General features: G+C 34.9%; 1 protein-coding gene across 5 annotated transcripts in view; it reads left to right on the top strand.

The window, feature by feature from the left end:
- LOC150097508 (uncharacterized) overlaps positions 1 to 24,766 on the top strand; it is a 98,615-nt gene that overhangs the window by 37,813 nt on the left and 36,036 nt on the right. For 2 of the 5 annotated variants that reach the window (XM_090407777.1, XM_090407778.1), the window contains exon 2: positions 12,870 to 13,008. In XM_090407777.1, coding sequence (XP_090263903.1) covers positions 12,957 to 13,008 — 52 coding nt within the window. In that variant the 5' untranslated portion in view covers positions 12,870 to 12,956. Of the gene's footprint in view, positions 1 to 10,375; positions 10,496 to 10,540; positions 11,797 to 12,869; positions 13,009 to 24,766 lie in introns of those variants that run through there. The other 3 variants (XM_090407781.1, XM_090407780.1, XM_090407776.1) reach the window with 3 other exon arrangements.

Genomic DNA, 24,766 nt, shown 5'->3' with positions numbered 1-24,766 from the left:
GTGGCCACGGAGTGGGATTGATGACCCAGGAAGGAGAGAGGGTTGTGAACTTTGCAGTAGCGTTTGATCTGGCAATTGTGAACTCGTTTTTCTACAAGAGGGAAGAACATTTGATAACATTTAGGAGTGGTAACAACAGTTCACAAATTGACTACATTTTGACTAGAAGAAAACATCTTAAGGTTGTGACAAATTGTAAAGTGATTCCAACATATCAAGTAGCACAGCAACACCGACTATTGTGCGCAGACTTTAAAATATGATCGAAGATAAGAACTTCTGGATACCATGGGGTGAAGACAATTAAGTGGTTTCGCTTAAAAGAGGAGAGTGTGTGAGGAATCGTTTTAGGGAGAGGGTGTTAGAGAGGATTTCGGATGGACTGGAAAGTGTACAAGATTGGTGGAAACATAATTCAAAAGTAATCCTGAGCTGTGCAATCGAGGTGCTTGGTGATACATCTGGAAAGATTAGAGAGCAGGAGGAGGGTTGGTGGTGGAATAATAATGTATAAGTGGCAGTGACAGCTAAGAGGAAAGCAAAGCAGAAGTGGGATGAGTCGAGAGTGGAAGAGGACAGAGGTGTACAGAGAGAGAAAGCAAGAAGCCAAGAGAGTTGTGGCACAGGCGAAGGCCATGGCATATCAAGATCTGTATGATCAAATAGTAACAAAAGGAAGGACAGAGAAAAATTTATCAACTAGCGAAATGTAGAAATAAAGCAGCTAAGGACATCTTACATGCGAGGCAGATCAAAGACGCTGAAAGAAGAGTATTATGGAGGGATGTGGACATAAGAAACAGATGGAAAATATACTTTGAGGGACTTTTGAATGAGGAAAATGCAAGGACTCACAGAGGAGATGGGCAGCCTTCTGAGGGGATGGTGCAGAACATCAGTATAGTGGAAGTGACGGATGCCATGAAGAGGATATGAAATGGAAAATCGGTGGGCCCCGACAGAATTCCAGTGGAGGCATGGAAGGCACTGGGGGGAGAGGGAATTAACCTGCTGTGGGACCTGTTCATGAAAGTTTGCCAACAGGAAAATATACCCGAAAAATGGAGGGAGAGTACTCTTGGATTGCACAAGACTGTAAAAATTACAGAGGAATAAAGTTGATGTCCCACACAATGAAAATCCTAGAAAGGGTTCTTGATGGTAGATTGAGGAAGGAGGTGGAGATTGCTAAGGAACAATTTGGCTTCATGCTTGGTAGATCACCAACAGATGCTATCTTTGGGTTACGGCAGATGATGGAAAAGTATCGAGAGAAACAAAGGGAGCTACATCTGGCATTTATTGATCTGGAGAAAGCATATGATAGAGTGCCAAGGCAAGAAGTCTGGAGGTGTCTGAGGGAGAAGGTGCCGGAGAAATATGTCAGGTTGTTGCGGGAAATGTACAGAAATGTGAAGACAAGTGTTCGGACCCGTCTGGGACAGACAAAGTTTTCAAGTAACAGTTGGCTTGCATCAAGGGTCAGCAGCATTAAGTCCGTTTCTGTTTAATATTGTGATGGAGGTGGTAACAGAGGAGGTGAGAGAAGCCCCTTGGACAATGTTGTATGCAGATGACATCTTGCTGTGTGCAGATTCAATAGAAGAAGCGGGAACTAAACTGGAAAGATAGAGAAAAGTACTGGAAGATAGAGGTATGAGACTGAGCAGAAGTAAGACAGAGTATATGTGTTGCACAGTGGGCGGCGGATAGGAGACAGATCTGGAGCTGGAAGGAAATCTCACCAGGAAGGTGAGAAACTTTAGATACTTAGGTTCAACAGTGGAAGAAGATGGAGGAGCTGAGAAGAAAGTGGGATACAGGATACAAGCGGGTTGGAGGAACTGGAGGGAGATGGCCGGAGTGTTATCCGATAAGAGGGTGCCGATCAATCTGAAAGGAAAAATCTATAGGACAGTAGTGAGGCCAGCTATGACATATGGTATAGAAACTGTGGCCCTGAGGAAAAATAACATCAGCGGGATGGAAGTAGCAGAGATGAGAATGCTTAGATGGATGTGCGGTGTGACCAGAAAGGATCGTCTGAGAAATGACTATGTCAGGGAACAGTGCAAGTTACGAAGTTAGGAGCGAAAATACAGGAGGCAAGGTTGAGATGGTTTGGTCATGTGATGAGGAGGGAGGGCGAATATGTGGGAAGAAGGGTCATGCAAATGGATGTGCAAGGAAGGCGGAAGCGTGGGCGGCCAAAAAAGAGATGGAGGGAGCTGGTAGAAGAGGACTTGAGGATGAAGAACTTGGATGTGGTGACAGCCCAAGACAGGAAGGTGTGGAGGAGACTCATTATCAACAGTGACCCCACTTAAGTGGGAGAAGCTGCAGAAGAAGAAGAAGAAGACTTGAATTTTTTATTATTTTTATTTATTTATTTATTTTTTTAATTTGGCTGAACGTCACGAGAAATTTTTTTGTCGCCAATCTACAGCTAGGAGCGTCTTCTATCGCTCTGGATTTAGGATTATAACCAAAAAGTAATACCTCTTAGTACAAGGAATATTCAGACAAAAGCTCTCAATATTTTGACCTCTTTGAAAGAGACCAAATTTCAAAAGGAATATGAAAGCTTTACTGCGAGTTTAGGATGATTTCACTGTTTTAAAAATCGAACTGGACTGCAATCTGCTAGTGCTGATAAAGGTTCTGCAACCAAGTTTCCTGAAGAAGTGCAAAGCATAATTCAGGAAGGTGATTATGACGATCGGAAAATATAAATGTCTTGCTGAGGAAATCCTTTGTTCAGAACAATCAGAATTGTTCTGTTTTTCTTCAGGCTGTGAACTTTGGTCTTGTTTGCAGAACATGGATTTTTTTATTTTTTTTTACTTGCCAGAGGATTCTTTGGAACGATACAAAAATACTTCATAGCGCCCCTTTAAGAATTATATTCAAGAATGTCCTCTACAAATTTTATATATCCTTTACATTTTGTTTCGTAACTGATAATTTTATATTGTTTCTTAACTTGTAAAAATCATAATGTATATGATTTCTTATGCTTAACTATATTTTAATGTGTACTACCTGTTTAGTTTAATATACTCGTATAGTGAAAAAACTATGTGCGCGCGCATACATGCAAATATCACACAGATGTTCACATTTTCTTTGAATATCATATTAACAAAAAAAAAGATAATTAATAAATGATAATAAATTAAAGATAAGAAAGTTCAGCGAGGATGTCCAACGTAGTGCTATCATATGCTGCTATATCAGCCATTAATAAGTTCCTGCAGGGTGTTTTATTTTCCTTTTTTCATTTTAATATGTGAATTCCGCCTTTTGTATCATGGGTGGACTAAGGATTACATAGTCTGAAAATCTTGCTCTAAAGAACAGACGTTGAAATTTCTCAACTCATTTAACGTATCCAAGTAGCAGAATGGTTGTGGTCAGATACTAGGAGATAAAATTCACCTGCTATCTAAAGGTACTCACAGACATACATGCCCATGATGGGATTCGAAGCCACAGCGTATTGATTGGAGAGAGAGGGTACGCTATCCACACGATCAACCAGACTCCTAATTGTTAGAGCATGTCAGATCAAATTAACTACCTTTGGAAATCTGGTAATGGAAGAAGTCCTAGAAAAATCGAAAAGATCACGGAAAAAGCATAGAAATCACGAAATGGATTTGTGTCTCTCCCTCCGCCGATCATAGACTAGCGAAGTATCTAAACGATTTAAGAGCTTCTGCAGCTATAAGACTCCTTCCAACACAAAATCAGATGGCAATTTTTTTTGTATGGCTTGTTCCAGATGACCTTTATTTAGCAGAGTGTATCTGTCCATCTGTTAAGTGTCAAAAACGGTTCTGTTGGGTTGAGTTCTATGGAGATCAATGAAGTTTTTGGACATATTATCATTATTTCCTCAATGTATGATGCAATATTGCTAGTGCTGTAAAATATTGGATTGTTATGTTGATAGAAGGATAAGTTAATTCTGTAAAATTGGTACATTATAGGAAGTCTTACATTATCCAGAATCCTTGGTCGTTCATCTTTTCTGGCGACTACAACCAAAGTTTGATTCCATAACAGTGTAGCCTCTGCGCTGATTGCCAGTCTAGAAAAGGTAGCTGTCAGCTACCTTTTCAAAAACCGACAATGTGCGGTTCTTTATGCGTTCTTCTACGCTTTGGCCCTTTGTAGTTAACTTCCTGGCACTCTCACAATTCCATCAGCGGATGATATTTCCTACACTTAATTTTGGGCGACGCAATCTTTTGCCAGTGTCATGAAGGAATAGGCGGCTGATTTAGCATCCTATAACAAACCCCTATTCCACTCCTTCGTAAGTTATCCACGTACCATTGATAGCGTATACTCTATGGACTCTAGAAGTATTTGCTTGTCATACAAAGTGATAAGCCATAAATGACAGGAATATACTATACTATTCTGTATGCTTAATTCTAAAAACAGTAGGTACCCCATTGCTTATTTCAGCATGATGTGTATGCATTGCAGCCTACTTTATCGCAACCGCACTTTGTATGTGTGTGTGTGTATCACACATGTCTACTCTGATATGTGATGTTTAATCGTGACTCATCAAGCTCTCATTATGCTCTACCTTGTATCTCTGCTTTCTATAGAATAACCCAGTAAGAATCACATCACTTCAATCATGGTTCATCATATATTCTCTCCTTTCTCTCTATATATAGTGTTAAAATACTATTAAAAGTCCATAGTTATACATGTACTGGCGTGCATTTATAGCTGGCATTATATTTTTGATGCTGTGTTAGATGGGGCACCCCCAAGAAAAATCTCAATAGGGATGGAAATCTTCTACTGTATTATAGATGCATAATTATTCAGTAAAAGAAAAGAAAGTGCTTCACGATTGCATTCTGCCACTAGATCTTTATATTTTTGAGAGTGTCAACATGAGGAAAGCATTGGAAAATTAGAGATGTATGAAGGCATGAAGATTAACTATCTAAGGTTTAGATAGTTAGATTCTAAGGTATGCTTTGTTGTTTGAAATTACTGCGGAGACAACTATTGTTCAAGATGAAATATTTGAGTTTCTGTGTATGAAAGCGATTAACACACCTTCAATTAAAAAAAGTCCATATAAAGGTTTTTCATTTTCGCGGGGATTCGATCCTAGGTCTATCCAACCAGAGGTCATCCTTACTAGCTGAGCAAATGAAAGCTCTAAAAGTATGTAGATGATACTGTACTTGCAGCCAGTAATAAAGAGTAAAATTCTTGTAAGAGTTAGAAGAAAGTATGCCATGTGGACTTAGTTAAATACATGGAAACTGATCGCAGATGGATCAAAGAACAACTAACTTGAAGCTGTCAATTAGTTCTTCAGTAGAACAGTTGAAAGAATCATACGGCATGATTAAAATGAAAATTGGTTATGATTAAGAGTTCCGTCCACTCCCATTGAGAATAAAACATTAGTACATTTCTATATTTATATAACCTACCTCACAATATATGAAAATTAGATTGGTTAAAATTCTTATATATTCTGCTTTTCTGCAGAGATCACATCCTGGATTCTTACAGGGGGAAAAAAGAAAAGAAAAATAAATTTCAAAGTATTGCTGGAGAAGAATGCTTAGAATTTTCTGGACAATAAAAAAAAGAACCATGAACGCATAATCATCTAATGATAGAAACTAGACTTAATTACATTGTTGTCATTATTATTATTAGTACTAATTACTAAAATAATCTAAATTACTAAAAGATCACATCCTGGATTCTTACAGGGGGAAAAAAGAAAAGAAAAATAAACTTCAAAGTATTGTTGGAGAAGAATGCTTAGAATTTTCTGGACAATAAAAAAAAGAGCCATGAACGCATAATCATCTAATGATAGAAACTAGACTTAATTACATTGTTGTCATTATTATTATTAGTACTAATTACTAAAATAAAGAGCCAAAGGACTCTTTATTCATGAGTTGCCTTAGTGTGGACTATGTCTTTTAATTAGGCTACGCTAAGGCAACTTATGAATGCCTGTCAGTGTATTCCCGGAAACTCTCTGGTCAACTTACCTTACGAAACTTTCATAGTTTCTACATTCGGCTTTGAAATAATGTTGGATCTAATATCCACTTTGCTTATATAATTATAATAATCATTATTATTATTATTATTATCAGAGGCGTAGTGAGGTTATGGCCAATGTGGCCCTGGCCATAGGCGCTAATTTTACATAGCCGCAAAAATTTAGATTTTTAAAGTTTTTTTTTTTTAGAACGGCGCAATTTACTTTCCTTGGCCATAGGCGCCAAAATTCCTCACGACGTCTCTGATTATTATGTATTTATTATTGTTATTAATCAGATAAGTTTGAAATAGTTTTGATACGTATTTAAAAAGGTATAACATAAAATACATCATACAAAGTAAAATGGAGAGAAAAGAAGATGAAGACCCAAATTAAGGTGAAAAGATGATTATTATTATTTTGAGAATGCCTGGAAAGGAGATGGAGTATCTCCACTACTACCACCACCAGCCATGTTCTTTCTAAGTTTGAAATGTGTAGCCTTCTCAGTTTTGTTCAACAGTAACTGTAGTGTAACTGTAGGTTTCCTGTTTAATATTTAAGAGATCGAATTAGAGATATAACAAACCTCTTACTAGACACTCGATCACTAGATAAAGATAAATTGGAAAAATTGTGATTAAGGTCAGAGGTTCTTAGTCATACGTTCTTGCAAGACTAGAAAAATAATTCAACATTCTGTGAGAATGATAATACGAAAAAATAAATAGAATAAAACAAAAACATGATGATGAGTACGATGATAATCGTACAACCGAGAAGAACATGTGCGAAACTCAGTTTTTTAAGAACGACTCGGAGTAGACCGAGTTGAAAGTGATTATATATATATATATATATATATATATAATATCTTTACTACCGGCAAATTTTTAATGGAAAATCCATTTCGAATTTTCCGTATCACGCTAAGCATTTACGGCAGGAGAAAAAAAAAAAAAAAACTTGCTGCAGCAACGCTTCCATGTTGTAGCATCGAATAGTTCAGAATTGGTTAACCAAGAGAACAGAAGACAGCGCTTCCGAAGGTAGAAGGCAAAGACGATACTAACATTGAAGCGAAAATCGGTATTTCAACAAAAAGAGGCCTGAGAACGGTCACACAAAAGGTATCAAAATAAAAATTTAAAAAAGGATGCAAGAGATCCACTAGTGTATTATTACACGTACCGTTCCCAGGACATTGCATCAGCAGTGATTTCATGGATTTATCACAGTTCACAAATTCAGTCCCAACAAAATTTATGAGTATGTATTCATGGGTACTCACGTAGTTGTGAACTGAATGGCTCAAATTTTCGATTTTAATCCAACTAAATATCTATTGAATGGGTTGGGAACGTGTGAGCGATATGTTGTATTAAACGACAAAGCTTTACCCATATCCCTAATAGAAAATTTTATGAATTGAATTCAGAATTTCTCTTTGTGTTCTCTGGCTTTTGTCAGTATATATATTAAATAGATTAAGTAGCAATTCTTCACAGGACAGTTTGTGAAATCTGTCAGCAATGATTACAGTTTGAAGAAAGATCAAACTGATCAGCGTTGAAATAACTGGGATGTAGTTTTGAGAAAATATTGATGAAAAAGGTTTGGAATAGAATAGTCTGTGCATGTTTTAACATTTAGTAGGTTTTTAGGAAAGTAGCAGAATTATATCTACCAGCTTATCTGACATACGACAGAGAGAGATCGAGAGAGACCCGATCGTGGTAAGAATGTGGTAAGTACTTTAATTACTCTTAATATATTAAGGAGGAATAAGCATTGATGGTGAAAAACTACAAATTCTTATGTTTGCCGAATGATCTAGTACTGATATCCCACAACTCAAAAGACCTAGAAGCAATGGGTGAAAAAATATACACAAACAACAGTAAGATAGGCTTAGAAATGAATCTAGAAAAAATAAAATGGCTCAACAACATCTACACAAGTGATAGTTACCTAAGTATTAATAACGTCGCTATAGAACAAGTTGACTCCTACAATTACTTAGGACAAACAATAAAAATGAATAACGATTTATCTCCAGAACTAGCAAAAAGAAAGAAAGAAAGCTGCATGGCTATCATTCAATAGACTAAAAGAAACACTTACTGATCCAAATCTTGACATCTCTACGAAGGCAAAACAATTTAATAATGACATTCTTCCATCACTCACATATGGATCAGAAACATGGAACACGACAAGAAAAGAAGACACTTTCAGAATAACTCGGCGTGCAATAAAACGTAGGATTTGTAACATCAGCAAAATGGAACATGTTAGAAACACAGAACTAAGAAAGAGATCAGGCATAAAAGATGTGGTAACTGCAGTATATGAAAGCAAGATGAGATGAGATGGGCAGGTCACATAGCCAGACTCAGGGATATCAGATGGACATATAGAATACTCAACTGGCAACCAGAATAAAGAGAAAACCAGGAACACCACCTACAAGATGGGAAGATCCACTAGTGAAATCTATGGGTATAACATGGAAGAGAGAGGATCGAGATCGTTGGAGGCATCTTTGTGACCTGCACTCATGGAGAAATCCTGAGTGAAACACAGGTCCATCAAGGTAATATTAATAACTGAACCAGAATAAACTCCGAAGGGTGCTAATACTCAGTAACAAATCAACACTCGATGCAGGGCAGTACTTATGCACAGGCGCATGAGGTTTTAACTTGGGGACCGAAAAAGTAGGACCCCGGGGGAAAGGGGACCCCGAATCACTCTGGCGCCTCGGGACTGCGCCCTACTCGGAAAAAAGTGTAATACTGCCCTGATTGTATGAAAGAACCCAGAGAGCCTCCGTAGCACAGTCGGTAATGAAGATGCCCTTTGGTTCGGAAGAATTACCGTATTCGAATCCCAATGGAGATCGAGAAGAATCTTTATAGGGCTTTTCAGCTGAAAATAACACTGGATTTTTTCATCCAGGATTTTTTTTTTTTTTTTCATCTTCGTGATTACAACCATAATGCTATTGGAGAAAAACTTATAAATGTGATTTTCACCACTAGCTAGATGAATTTCTTCAGAAGAATCGTTAGTTACTTGCAAGCAAGTAGGTGTTTCTCTCTCTCTCTCTCTCTCTCTTATAGAATTTTAAACTCCCTAATTCGGAAAAAATGCCATTAGAACACAAATACTATGCATATAAATAATCCTTACAATTAGGATCACGATATGGCAGTTGTCGGTTGCATTCTCGCAGTGGCGTACCTAGGGGAGTGCGGAGGGGGCGGCACTTTGAACTTTCGCAGTTAATTCTAAAACACAGTCTCGAGAACTCAATTCCAAATATTGCAATACTATTGCGAATTTTCCTCACAATTGCTGTAAGTGTTGCTAGTTGGGAGAGGAGTTTTTCTAAATTAAAATTGATTAAGAATTACCTACATTACTATGAAATATACTTCGCCAATGTCATCGACGATTTTGCTAACAGAAAAGCAAGAAAAATAACATTTTAGAATGTTGAAATTAAAGTTTTACTTCAAAAATAAACATAGCGTTTTAATTTATTTCCCCATACGTCATTTTGACTTTTTGTAGTATTTTTGGTGTGTATTGAGAGGGGCGGCAAACTCAGGGATCGCCCCGGGCGACAACAGCTCTAGCTACGCCACTGCATTTTCGTCCTCTTCAGTTTACCCCGCCTGACAAATGCAGTGAACTGCTGCAATGAGGAAGGACAGAGACCACTTACTGGCCTCCATAAGAAAGGAGTTACAGGGATATATGAATCTTTTAACAATTTTTTATTTTCCAAAGGAAGCAGGTAAGCATTTTCTGAGACTTGGAAATCAGTTGATGATCAGTAATCACTTATGTCCTTAGCAGAGACGAATTCGTTTCCAGAGAGCGTGAACAGAGGGAAAGTATGAAAAACAACTGGCACAAGCTAATGTTTCTGATTTGACCAGGTCATACATACATATGAGTAATATACCTGTTATGGTTATATATTATAATCCATAATCTTATGTACTATACTTATATAATATGCCAGTATATTCTTTCTGTTTATTTTCCTGCGTGTTCTGTCGTCAATTTTTCTGAGTTGAAAAGTTAAAATCCAGAGTTTCTTTAAGGGGAGGTAAAAAAAAAAAATCCACTTACCTATGCAGTAACTCGGAAACTAGCTTTATAAAAAGAACAAGGCCAATTTAGTCAATTATTTTAATTAATTATAATTTCATAAAAATAATTCATTATTAAAATGGAGTTCCAAAACATGTTTGCATTGGTTTGCTGTATTGCTTGGTCAGTCTTGCTTATTACCGAGAATAATTCAGTGTTAACTGCTGGTTCACTGGACCTGCGTAGTACGCTGATGTACACTGAAATTGAGGAAATCTCCACACACTGCGGTAGTCAAAACAGTAGGGTAAGAACTATCTATTGTAGCTGTCTCTGGTAAGAATAAATAACTCATTAAAAATCTACAGGATACCCCCCCCCTCCCATAGTGCACATATACCATCTATAAACTACTTGTAGATTTATTCATAATAGTAACTAATAATTACTAACTGTATAAATTATAATAATGAAAAGTTGCAGATACGCCATTTAAGACGATTTAAGTTTATTTGAAAGAGATGTACTAATTTTGGTGGTATTATTTATTTGAGAGAGAGAGATCAAATTTCACGGTCTGTAAATACAATTGGCAATTGATCCGAAGTTCTAACGTTTCGAGATAAAAAAAAAAAAAAAGAATGTTATCGATTCTTATACAGTAGTTCTTTATTTTTGATATGGATTTCTACTGCTCTTTCGTTGTTTTTATGTAAGTATTTGCATAACAATAATTAATTAATATTTCCCCTGAAAAACCTGTTTCCCAGCAAATGGTGTGTGTTAAAATTTATAAATCATATATGTCCGACTTGTTATTTTACAAAGAACGCGGAACATGTTGATCTTTGTTTATAAATATCCTAATGCAAAATTTCGAACAGAAGCTAAAATTTTGCATATACTTTCGTAAATACTAACGAGGTATGTCGTCACGAGTTACCTTCAATATAATTATATATTTTTCGAAACGTTTTCAACCGCTCTAAAGTACATTTGTATGTTATTGTCTGGCTGTGTGCAAAGAGCAATTACCACCTGCTAACAGTTTGACGACCCGTTTATGATAGGGACACCGACATCGGATGCTTGGAGAAAACAACGTAATGTTTGTTCCGCGCGCGCCATCTAGGGAAAGAACGTAACGCGTTCTGGTGTAGTGTATTTCCTTTGATATTTATTGTGCTATAGAATTGCTTATATTCGATTTGCTAGATACTGAGTCAGTTGTTTAAAGTACAATGCACGAGAAAAATGCGTAATTGACAAGTAAGCCTGACAGCCTGTTTGCTAAACTTGAATCACACGATAATTTCTACCTCCAATAATATTTTATTTTTTACTATATGAGAAATAATAAAGCTGCAGAATTTGTTTCGTGCAACATTCAGAACAAGACACTTTCATATTAAAAAGAAGCGTTCATGGGGGGGGATTCGAAAATTGGATCTCTCCATAGAAATGTGGTTGTCACTCTGGATATCAACATATTATTATGATAGATAATATCGGATTATTTTCTCACCGAAAGACAGTACTGGACTTTATGTCAAGCCGGTGCCGAACTGACATTTAGTATTATGCATAATATTATTCCTGCAAGATGCTTCGATTTTCGGATTTAATATCCTCTGAAGGTATGTTATGTTTGATGTGGTGTTCATTTTTAAATATTTATTGCTATGCAATTTTCAATTTAATCTTTCGTTAGTATTTAGCATTTCCCCCCCCCCCCTATAATTGTGTGTGGTAGATACTTCTACTGTTTAAAAATCATTAGAAGTTATAACTCGTAGTTCAGTGTTTATAGAATTGCGAAATGTTTAAACTAACCATCAAAATTAATAAATAGAAGCTTCATTGAGTTTTTCGATGAAAATAAAAATAACCTACTAAAATGTAAAAAATTACGATTTTTTTGTATATATCTAATGTCACTCTCATTTCATGTACCGAACTTTGACTGCTTAACCGTTATTGCGGGACTGTAGTTTATTTTTTTACAATCCTAAAAAAAGTTTAAAATGTCTGAATTATATCGAAAATTTTGATGGTACCTATATACTGAAATAGTTTTTAATTGCAATATATTTTGTATATGTTGTGTTGACGTTATTCTTATGTTTACATTACGTAGACCATACTCCATTTTCATCTTGTTTTTAAGAAACTAGGATATATTAGTTTTGTCAAAATTTTTTTTTGAAGGTGGTGTAAATTAATTTTTGAAGAAATGTTAATTATCTCTACTTACAATAAAGTTCCCATCAATATTTGCATTGATAAATGTTGCATAATTAAGAATAAATTACTTAGCCAGTTCTTTTTTTTTTTTTTTCATATTATTTGTTTATGGAATTCATACAAAAAGGTCAACATATTTTATGAATATAACTGTTTTAATTTAGATTATTCTCTAAGGAGAGATATTTAATGTATAAGAATAATACTGTATAACAATTTTATTTTAATATATAGACGTTTTTATATTTTTCCATGCTTTTCTTTCTTTTTTTATCTTTTTTATTTCATTTCTTTAATAAATGAACTATATTTGGTAGTAAACTTCATATTACCATTACATAATCATGTTGCCTACAATATGCTGTACAATGTATATTATTTAATACAGCTGCATGTTACTAGGTTTGTTTTCTTGTTATTAGGCCAGTTATCTGAGATTAATAAAATTCTGCGGTTTATTTTTTAGCATGTGTTTAATTTCAAGCCAAGCCATGACTTCACCTTGTAACACACTGCAACAGAAATTTTGGATGAGTCAGTAATTTTTCCAGGAATGTTAAAACTTAGTCCTTATCTGTTATCAGGATATATACACTTATATAGTAGTAAGTATTTCTAAAAATTTTATACCTTCTTAAATAAACATCAGCTTAAACTGAAATTGAATAAGACTGCAATTTTAACAATAATAAAGGATCCAAGCACCCAAAGGGTAATTTGGGTGCTTTAAGTCTTTGGGCTGTGCATTGATGAGATTTTCATTTAAATCACTAACAAAGTAAGGTGATCTTTCATATATTACCTGGATAAAATAAGTATGCAAATCCAGTAGCCACTTATTGAGAATTGCTTCATCATGCTAAAAAATGAGGCTTGTTGTGTGTGTCTTAACCTTAACATAGTTAAGAAACATATCTATATCCATTAAATGAAAAAAAAGTTGTTTTAATTATATTTATTGAATTTCTCTGAAGGCCTGTTTTTGTGTGAAATACCATTTTGTTAGCCTTTCACCTTCAACAAAATTCCACTTACCTCGAAATCAATGGCAAGGTTCATCAGCAAATTGGAAGAGTACTTAAATTTTTATTTTTGTTTCTTTTTTTGCCTAATGGGAAAAAGAGAAAAAAAAATCTTCATGCTTCAGAAATCTAGTCATGAACTGTAGAATGAATGGGGGGGGAGGGATTTCACTTCTGTATTTTTTACATCATTTGCAGCTTTTAGTAGAAATGATATAAATATACAGTTCATGATAAACAACTGCCATCCCTTTATTCAGAAACTGCAGTATTCCTATTTTTTTTTTTTTATTTGTTTGGTAAATATGGAGAGTGTGATGCATCAGAGAATAAACATGTGTCATGTTATTCATGTCCTACTTAAAATACAATTATTATATACATCTCCAAAAAAAAAAAAAAGAAGGAAAAAACCTCAGAGTTTATTTTTCAAGATAGGTTTCAGTGCAGCAAAACAAATTGTTTAACTCTCCATTATTTATAAGAAGAACTCTCAAATATTAAACAATATATGAAATTAAATGGCTTCTCAGAAAGGACTACACAACATTTGTTTGACTCCTACAAACCTAACCCAAACAACAACAAGGAATCAATATGTCAAGTTCCAATCCCATACATCTCCAGCATTTCAGAACCGATTTCAAGAATTCTGAAAAAATGTGATTTAGTAACAATTTTTATTCCTATTAATAAACTCTCAGCGTATTTCCCCCTTTTCTAAATATAAATGCTCTCCTATGTCTCTTCCAGGTGTATACCAGGTTCCATGTGACTGCCATCTTTACTATTTTGAACAGACTGGATACTTAATAGAAAAAAGAATATAAGAACATCAATCATATATTTTCCACAAAAATGATCCAATAAATCAGTATTTAGCTCAACATGGAATAGAGACAGCCCAAAACATTCTTTAGTCTGAAATACGCCTTCTGCATAGATATTGGTACAAATTTGAGCGCTTATTTAAGGAGAGTGGTGAAGCCATGCTTCACTGCCCTAACTTCAATCGTAATGACTGCCTATCCTTATCAAAAATATGGAAAAGTTTGATTAGAATAACACATCATTAATTTTTTTTTCCCATATAGCCTTAGGCCAGCTATCTGATTGGCTACCAGTAGAGATTGAAACCACTCAGTCTCCAAAAGTTAAATAGGGCTGAAACAGCCTCGCCTACTCTCTATATGGAAACAAAAAGGCATTAGCTGATTTTTTAATTTTAATTTTTTATTTTTTTAAATTACTATTAAAACCAAGAATGGTATTTTATAAAAGCATAAGGTATTAAGAAATCTACTAGAAACTCAACATCTATCTGATGATCTGTTGAGTATGATATAAGTTTTACACATATATATATAATATGCAATTTATTTTTACAGCTATGATTAACCTTTTCTTCAGTTAGAGCATACCGCTATTGGTGATTCAATATTATATGGCTCATTCTCTTTTGAATAAATCAATTGTTTGCATTCTACTTTGTAACAACTATTTTTTAAGCCATTAATGATGGTCTGCTAATTTCAGACTGAAATATATAGCAGTATATTTAATAAATAATACTTTTATCTTGTGTTTTCATTTATATATATAGTAATACATATATGTTCTAGCCAGTCTGCCTATTTCATGTAAGAGGGAGTTTCTTATGTAAATAATAAGGTGACAGCTGCTCTTCTGTGAAGGATGTGGATCTATCAGTCAATTAGTTCCCCGCTTAGTACTGAACATTACGTATAACACTCAACTTCTGTGCTACATTCAAGCCTTTCAACTAATAAGAAGTTGCCAGTATGGATTCCATCATTGTCAATCAACTGCAGGAATATCTTCTTGCTTATGTTGTCAACATTAACACAAATGGTGTAAATAAATATATATATATATATATATATATATATATATATATATATATATATCAACAATCTTCTCCATTTTACTGAAAATCCAATACACTGTCTTGCTGATAACAGTTCACTTCACTCCTCTGTTTCATTTGACAAACCTTACACTCAGGGCCGGATTTAGACTTGCTGAGGCCCTAAGCTATACAAAACCCAGAGGCCTCCCCCCCCTACTGTTTTAAATTACATCAGCTGGTCTCAGAAAAATTTTAAATATATATATGCCTTTTTAATATATGAAAATATATTGTCTTTCAATTTTTATTAAAAAAATAATAAAGTATGCGTTTACAACAAAATCACAGAAATAATTATATAATTAAAGGGTTTTAAAAACGACAAATAAGGCTCAAAAAAAAAAAGAAGACAAAATATCTCAATCACTTTTACAATGCGCCAAAATTATTTTAATGTTATATTTTGTATATTTAAAATTATTTAGAAATTATCATCGTGATATGTCTGACTTCATTTGAGTGATTTTTCTACGAATATCTTTTTATATTTTTCTGTTTTTTTATTTGAGGCCCTGAGCTGTAGCTTTTTTTAGCTTATACGTAAATCTGGCACTGCTTACACTACAGAAATAACTCTTCCAGAATATCAACTGGATATTCTGGAAGATATCAGAATATCAAAATAATCCTCTTTTATTTCTCGTAAAAGAATTCTTTTCTTTCCATCTTACTTTTGACAACATCCAAATATCTAGACAAGATGAAATTTCTCTTCTTGGGATTACTCAAATCTCTCTTGTCATAAACATATTACAAATATCCCAGTACTTCCCTTTTTTTTTAATTTTTTTTATTTTTATATAACTCCCACCCATGAAAGGTTATAAATAAACCTACAGTACATTAGCATCATGGATTGGCTAAGGATTTTTTTTTTTTTTTTTCAGTTTTTACCTAGTCCAGAAAACCCTGTTCTAAAGACCAAACATTGCACTCCTTCAAGCCACTTCATCCATCTAATATGCAGAGTCATGGTTTTATGCTAGGCAATGAAATCATCTGCAACCTAAAGACAATTATGTACATCCCTGCCCACATCAGGATTCAAACCTACACCCTGTTGGAGAGTGGTGGAAGCATTACTTTACCTCCTCCCCATTTATTTAATTAACAGGTATTATTTTTATAGAGATTGCTGCAGATTTGTCCAACTGTTGAATACAGTTTTAATATTTGGCATGATTCATGGAGTCAGAAGATGCATTGTAGGAGGCCCATTACTAATGATTATTCACACAACACCTATCAAAACTCTCCTTAAATTCATTCACATTTTACACCCAAGGGTGATTCCTTATTCTTTTCTTTCTTGCTCTGTGTTAAACAAATTTCTTCTGCATCCATCTGTGAAGGCCATTTTATTCCAGAAAGGCTGTTTTGAATTAAAGCTTTTTTTTTTGTAAGAGAACTTTGGTCCTCTTTACTGAAACATAAAGTAAACAGCTTGGCAGAGGCTATTCCATTTCTCTTGCATGTTTTTTATAGTAGCACACAAGTCAATATCTCATCTATTTCCATATCTATATTCAAATTGTTATAGGCATTACCAGCTCATTTACTTCTGTTTACACATCAGTTCTTGTCACATCCATATCCCCCCCCCCCCCCCGAATGATACATCCATTTAAAGTGGCTCAGCTATTTTTCTTCTGTCACTTCCTTACCATCATCACTCATTAGTTATCGTTTCATAGTCATTCTTCCTTTTACTTTATCATGTAGGGCAAGAACTCATTGTGATTTATGATGTTTTTCAGACCAGCAGGTGGAGCATGCAATGAGTGGTTCTTGGTATAGTGGAAGATAATTTGGCTTTGAGAGATTTGAATCTGTGCAGGAAGTTGGACTGGAAAATGCTGTCAGGAGATCAGATTTTTGTTTGTACAGTGTTATGATAGTACCATCTGGATATGAGAAGAGATGGAATGGAAAGGCAGAACTTGTCTAGTGACCTTGGCAAAGGACCAGAATTCCTGACTGGTGTTGGAACAGAAGATGTGTTTTCTGCATTTGCTCTTTTCAAAGTCTTTCGATTTATTGATCCTTTATTTGCAGCTATGTGAGCTGCAGTGTAGACTGTATGCAAAACTGGAAGTTTGGTCAAATAACACCTGTGATGTGCTGATTTTTTTAACAGGTTTGGCACACTTGTTAAGAGGAAGTAATGATTTGAGTGTTCTGAATTCAGTGTTCTGCTGAAATGGCTACCATCATTCTTTTACTTTCTTACAAAACTAAGAAAACATGCAGCTGCAGTTCAGCAAACAAACTTCATTTCTTCCTCTGCTCTTTGGAACAACCTTCTAGTCTTATTATTGAACCTTCACATGTCAGTAAGACAGTGGACCAGATGAAATTTCACGATATGGCTGCAAATAAAGGAAATGCACTAAGAAACTGCTTATGCTATTCACCTGGCTTTTTTGAGCCTTGCAACCTTCATTCTACTACTACACTTAAGCCGCTTCATAAGTGTGGTCAGGGGCACGCCAAGGGTATTTGCCACCCGGGTGCAAACTTTTATCTGCCACCCCTAATACTGCATTGTATAATCCAAATTACATATTAGCTACATAAAATGCCGCCTGGGTGTGGTGCACTCCTTGCACCCTTGGGTTGGCGTGGCCCTGAGTGTGGTGGTAGAATGGAGGTGTTTAAACTATAGAGCAGTTTACATTTCTTCTGTAATAAGATTTCAAAAAAATTAACAAGGGTTTGTATATAGAATTGGACAGATGCAGGTAATATTATTTATGAAGGTCAGCTTGTATTTATTAAGAATTCCCTTTATTTTATTAATGTGATTGCCTTTTGTAATAAAATAATGAGTTAAAAAAGCATACTGTCTTTTCTCTTGTGTTTATTGTTCCTTGAGAGAAACACACATACTGACATTTTTCTAGATTTGTGACATCCTTTCAAATGCCTTTGACAGGATGACACAAAGTTGATATTTAAGTTGCAGCATATGAGTTTAGATATTGGTTATATATTAGATTGGAAATTGACTGTCTGATAGATATCAGAGAGTTGTGTATTCTCTTTTGTCTCTGTTTGAAGGGAAGATGTGTGCTGTTATTTTTCTGGATTTGTGGCATCCTGTCAAAGTCATTTGATAGGATGCCACATCAGTTGATATTTAAATTCTAACATCTTGATTGTAAGGGAAGCGGCACTCCCATGGACCCCTAGCTGGATCTGTCCTCTCCTTCTTCTACTTTGAGTAAGATCCACTTATTTTAATCTTTCCGATAAGGCCTTATCAGCCAACTCTTCTTATTTTATGACCCTTATGCTATTAGAGTACTCGAGGGCCATGGGGTCTTTTCATTTCTGGCCTTACAACTATGCCCTCTCTATAAACCTTACTATAATTCTTCTATAATATACTTTTTCCCCTTCAATATACCCTATTCCTCCTATGGGTTTAAATTTGGAAGAAGGCTAGTTCAGAAGCCTTAAGGTAGCAGCCCTACCACTGAACTATTCCATCGTCAGGCTAGTCCCCTGACATGGAGAACATAATCCTACTTGTAAGCTGACAGAAAAAGATAATTGGATTGAATCTATGGGAAATGACCCTGGAATGGTAAAGGTAAAACAAAAATGGAAACGACAAAATATAATACACATAGCAAACTGGAATGTAAGAGGAATGGCATATAAAGAAATAGAATTAGACCAGTTATTAAATGAAAGAAATTTTAAAATAGCAGTAATCACTGAAACAAAAAAGAAATTAAAAGGAACTATGAGAACTGAAAATTTTAATGTGATATGCAGTGGAGTCGACAGAAACCAAAGAGCACAAGCAGGAGTCGTGATTTGTATTCTTAACTCCCTTTCAAAACAGTTAAAACATTATAAATTATGGAATGAAAGAATAATAGAAGCTAGAATAAAAATAGATAGAGGCTATTTAACAATAATTGGTTTATATGCCCAAGAAGAAGGAAGAGAACAGGATAATACTGATTTTTATATAATCAGCTACAAAACATATATAATAAAATAAATAAAAATGATTACATAATTTTAGCAGGAGACTTAAATGCAAGAATTGGAAACACGAAAATTAATAATAATATAGGAATACATGGAGAACACACTCTAAACAGAAATGGTAAAAAATTGATTGACTTTGTAGTTTATAATAACCTAAAAATAATGAATTCCTTCTATAAACATAAAGATACACATAAATATACTTGGGCAGCAAGAGGATGGAAATCAATATTAGATTACTTCATATTAAATGAAAAGACATCAAAATTTTCACTAGATGTTAGAGTTCACAGAGGATATGAAATAAGCAGTGACCACTTCCTTGTTAAAATAAAATTAAAATTACCACCTAAATGGCTACAAGTAACAAGAACAGAAAGAAAAATTTGAAACATTTGTTTATAAAACTAGACTATTGAATGACATAAATGTACAATGGCTATATGAACAAAGAATTAACCAATATCTAGATAAATAAAACAAAATGAAGAAATAGAAATAGAATGGCTTAATATAAAAACGATACTAAATGCAGCAGCAAATGAAAGCTTAGGAAAGACCAAAAAATTAAATAAAAAGAAAAAACTGAAGATATGGGATGATACAATCAAAGAAATAATCAAAAAGAAAAAAGAAGCCTATCGTAAATGGTTAAGCAGTAAAAGATTAGAAGATGAAATAGAATATAAAATAATAAGAGCCATAGCTAAAAGAGAAGTCAGAAAAAGACACAGAGAATAATGGAACAAATTTGTTTCTAATTTAGAACATGATTTATATAAAATAAGACCCAATGTATATAAGATTTTGAAACACTTAAATGCAGATACCAAAGAAAACATAAAATTAAACACCGAATTGAAATTAGAAGAATTTCTAATTACTACACAGAATTGTGGACATACAAATATTTTATAAAAGACAACTGGCAAACAATTAATGAAAATGAAAAGGAAATAACTAAAGAATTAGAAATCAGCCTGAAAAAACAAGAAACGGAAAATCACCTGGAGAAGATAAGCTAGGTTCAGAACTATATAAATACGCAGGAACAAGACTCAAAGAAAGACTTATTATTTTTAAATAAAATTTATTCATCTGGTATCCTCCCAATAGAATGGAAAAAAGCAATTGTGATTCCTATCTTTAAGAAAGGTAATAGAGATGACCCTAAAAACTATAGGGGTATCAGTATACTAAATTCCTGTTACAAAATATATAGCAGAATCTTAAATAACAAACTAATGAAATATTCCGAAAACTTTATTCTAGAAGTACAGAATGGATTTAGAAAAGGACGATCATGTATAGACCTGGCCTTTTGCCTAAAATTAATAATAGAGAAAAGAAGAGAATATAATTTAGAAACACATATTGCATTTATTGACTTTGAAAAAGCATTTGACAAAGTTAAAAGTAACATATTATTTAACACATTAAAAGAAAGACAAATACCAAATAATATCCTAAAAGCTATCAGAAGTATATATGAAAATAATCAAATACAAATAAGATTAAATCACGAGCTATCATATACGAGAGAGATAAACCAAGGGGTCTGACAGGGATGTCCCCTCTCAGCAACTCTTTTTAATATCTACTTAAATGAAATAATAATAAAATGGAATAAAAATTTACATCAAGGAATTAAACTTTCTCCTACAGTTAACTTAAACACTCTCCTCTTTGCCGATGACCAAATAATAATTACAAATTTTGAAGATAACTTACAAAAAGCTATTTTAGATCTAAATGAGATATCCAAAGATTATGGTATATGATAATATCAGCAGAAAAATCAAAAACTATGGCCTTTAAAGGACAAGATCCAGCAAGAACTAAAATAGTAATACATAACAAGATCTTAGAACAGGTGAATTCATTTAACTACCTAGGATGTATGATCACATATGAAAAAGATATAAACTTAAAAATTGCAAAATATTTAAAAATAACAGGTGTAATTAACTCTATATTTAAACCAAACCTAGTTCAAAAACAAACCAGGCTAAAAGTATACAATACATTAGCCCTACCAGTCTTAATGTATGGAAGCAAAATCTGGACAATAAAACAAAAAGACAAAGATTAACAACAGCAGAAATGAAGTTTATGAGAAAAACTGCAAAATATACCCTATTTGATCACAAAAGAAACAAAGATATTATGAAAGAATTAAACCAAGAACCAGTAATAGAAAAAATTAAAAAATATAAACATAAATGGATGGAACACGTTCAAAGAATGAAAATAGAAAGATTACCAAAACAAGCCTTAAAGTACATGCCATTAGGAAAAAGAAAACCAGGACGTCCTCTTAAACAATTCAACGATGACTTCTAAGGCCGGAACAGGCCATGCTAGGCCTAAATCCTTGATACCATGATGATGATGACGACATATGAGATATTGGGTATATATTAGATTTGGAAATTGGCTGTCTGATAAATATCAGAGAGTTGTGTATAAGAGAAGTAGTACACTTCTGCATTGGTGGTGAAGCTAAAAGAGTGGGCGCACCTACCGTGACATGCAACAAATGATTAGAGAAAAAGCTGACTACACATTTATGGTGAGGAGCATGTATATTAAAGGATGGTAGTTTAATAGGCCTCAATGCCAGATGCATGCAAAAGCTGTGGCAGAACTTATTTCTCTGAACCTTTTCATGCCACTTGTCCAGTGGCAGGTGATGTAGGCTAAGGGGTCAGACATGGATCTTAATTGGAGAAATTCATACTGGTGATCATAGATTAAATGGTGGGCCTCTAAGTAGTGGTGAAGTTGACCTTCTCTATTATTTTGGAGAGGATTGAGGTGCTGTTGATTGGTCAGTAGTTTGACAGTGGACTTGCCTCCCTTGTTTTGGAATAGGCTGGATATATGCTTGCTTCCTGATTAGGATAAATGCAAGCTATGTATAGAAGATCGTAGAGATGATACAGGACAGGTGTTAGCTCTGAAGCACAGTGTTAAGTACAAATACAGAAATGCTATCAGGACCAGAAGACTTTTTAGTGTCCAAATTGTTTAAGTATTCTTCTGATATCTTTTTGCCAATAAACCACAGGAGGCATATGGTGCTCAGATTTTGATATGGTATTAGGTGATTTGCCTTGGTCATACATGCAGGATTTGGAGGAAAACAGTAATTTCAGGAGTTTTGCCTTTTAGCTGCCATGCCAGTAGTGCCATCTGGTTGAGAGAGGTGTAAACACAGCTGAGTATAAGTTGCATCCACTGGCCTTTGCTAGGGACTAGACAGCATGGCTTCCATTTGGACAGGAAGCAAGTTTTCTGCTGTTGGCCTTTATGAAGTCAGATGTGGTTTTGCATTTCTTGCATGATTCAGTATGGGACTGCAGTTATAAATGCAAGTCACCTGTCATAAGCTGTTTTTTTTTTTTTCCCTTCAGCTGTTTCAGTACACTTTCTGTTGAACCAGGGCTGTGGAAATACATGAAAATTTTAGTTAAATTGGGGGTGGGGAAATAAAGCCTACATTTCCTTTCCATGGCCTAAGTGACTCATAGAAATTATCCTCATCAACATGAAGAAGTTATAGAATAGACTGGATATATGCATTTTATTTGGAACCTTGGTAGATAAGGATGTGAGGTAGGGAGTAGTTGGAGGAAGAGCGTTCTGTGAGAGGACTTGCCAAAAATTGTGATCTGAGTCTTCTAGAGAAGATATGGCCTCAGCTGTTTATATCTAGCAGACTGGTTAAAAAAAAATCAAGGGTATTAGGAAAGTGTAGTGGATTATCAGGAATGCTGTTAGTCAGATGTATGATTTGCATTAGGTCATTGCTTATAGCAAAAGCTTCTATATCTTGGCCTGCTTGGTCAGTGGTGTTGGAAAAGGGGTAGACAATTTTGTAGACATTAAGATCACCAAAGATGACTTCACTATTTGAGTAACTTTCCTGTACATGAAGCTCATCCTGTAATACAGGATGAGCTTCATTGACAGAAAAGTGAAGAGGTCAGTGGTTTGTTGGAGACTGGTAGATACAACAGATGAATGTTACTAAATGGGACAAGAAAACTGTTAGCCAGAGAAGGTCAAAAGCAGAGGATTCTAATTTAACCACAATGTGGCAAATAGTGTCAGATCTCATGAAGGCATGGGTGCCACCCTTGTGATGAAAGGAATTGTGAAGTATGTAATTTGGACATTGAAGTTGATAGTAATTGATGTAGCTGCAGTTTTGATTTCTGTTAAGAGGTCTGGTCTGGATGACTGTAATTGATGGTGTATGTCATTGATGTAGTGTTTATGTTATGAATATTGGTAAAGTGGATGTGAAAGTAAGTTTCTTTTTTTTTTTCTTTTGTGTGTATGTGGGGAGGGGGGAATTCTAGAATTTTGTATGTTCTGCTTTTTTTTTTTGTATTTCTGTCTTTTTTTTGTTGTTGTTGGGATTAGTTTTTCAGGGAGAGAAAACACCTATCCCTCAAAAATTAATGTCATTGTCATTTTATGTACATTTCATTTTTGAGTCATTTGTAGTTAGATAGAAGGATAAAGTAGGAACATGTAGTGAGAGGAGATACTCTTGGACGTAACATCCATACAGAGAAGAGAGCAATCAATCAGCATGTCATGTGCCTCCTACATATCACTATTCATTCTCCCTCTCTTGACATGATGTAGAAGAATATGTGGCAGTAGTATTATTTGCTATTTTACCAGAAGCATCCTGATTCATTATGCTTCCGGTAAAATGGCAAATAATCCCACTGCCACATATTCTTCCACGTCATGTCAACTACTATTTTTACTGATATATCCTTGCAGTGAAGGGTCCGCACGGTTAGCCTAGTGGCTTTGCACTTTGCAACCATATGCCTGGGGAAGGAGTGTCCCGGGTTCGATTCCCATTGAAGACATGAAGAACTTGAGGATCTTCCTCAGGCATAGCCAAGTTAGCCAGTCTTGGGCACAGGCAGTAGGATTTTTTTCCACCAGTTTATCTGGCGTTTTTCATCCCACATGCAGGCAAACCAGCCCCATGAACATACGCTTCTACAGCCAAAAATATATCCCCCCCCCCCCCAGCGGCAGGCTAGATGACAGGTCGGTTGGGAGTAGTACTAACAAGTAGTCGCATCTAAGTAACATGCGGACCCTGCATAGGAAGCGGGAATAACGCGTAGTGAAAGAAGAAGATCCTTGCAGTGAAGGAGGCTTTGGGTCCCTAAGTATTCTTGGCATGCCCTTAAAGAGTGTCTGCCATTCACATTACATGGAGAAAAGTTTAGAAGTTGCATGGGAAAACTTGCTCTGTTTCTAAACAGAGACATTTGCCACTTCAGGCCTCCAATAATCCAGGTAGTGGTATTTTACCAGGTGATGGTCAGTCTAGTTGTCTAGTCTAGTCGGCATTTCCTCCAAACAGGA

The sequence above is a fragment of the Typopeltis vanoorti genome, chromosome 17 (assembly GCF_054136105.1).
Source record: "Typopeltis vanoorti isolate ZY-2024b chromosome 17, IOZ_Tvanoo_1.0, whole genome shotgun sequence".
NCBI classification, from domain to species: domain Eukaryota; kingdom Metazoa; phylum Arthropoda; class Arachnida; order Uropygi; family Thelyphonidae; genus Typopeltis; species Typopeltis vanoorti.
This window is presented reverse-complemented; position numbering and strand designations above follow the sequence as displayed.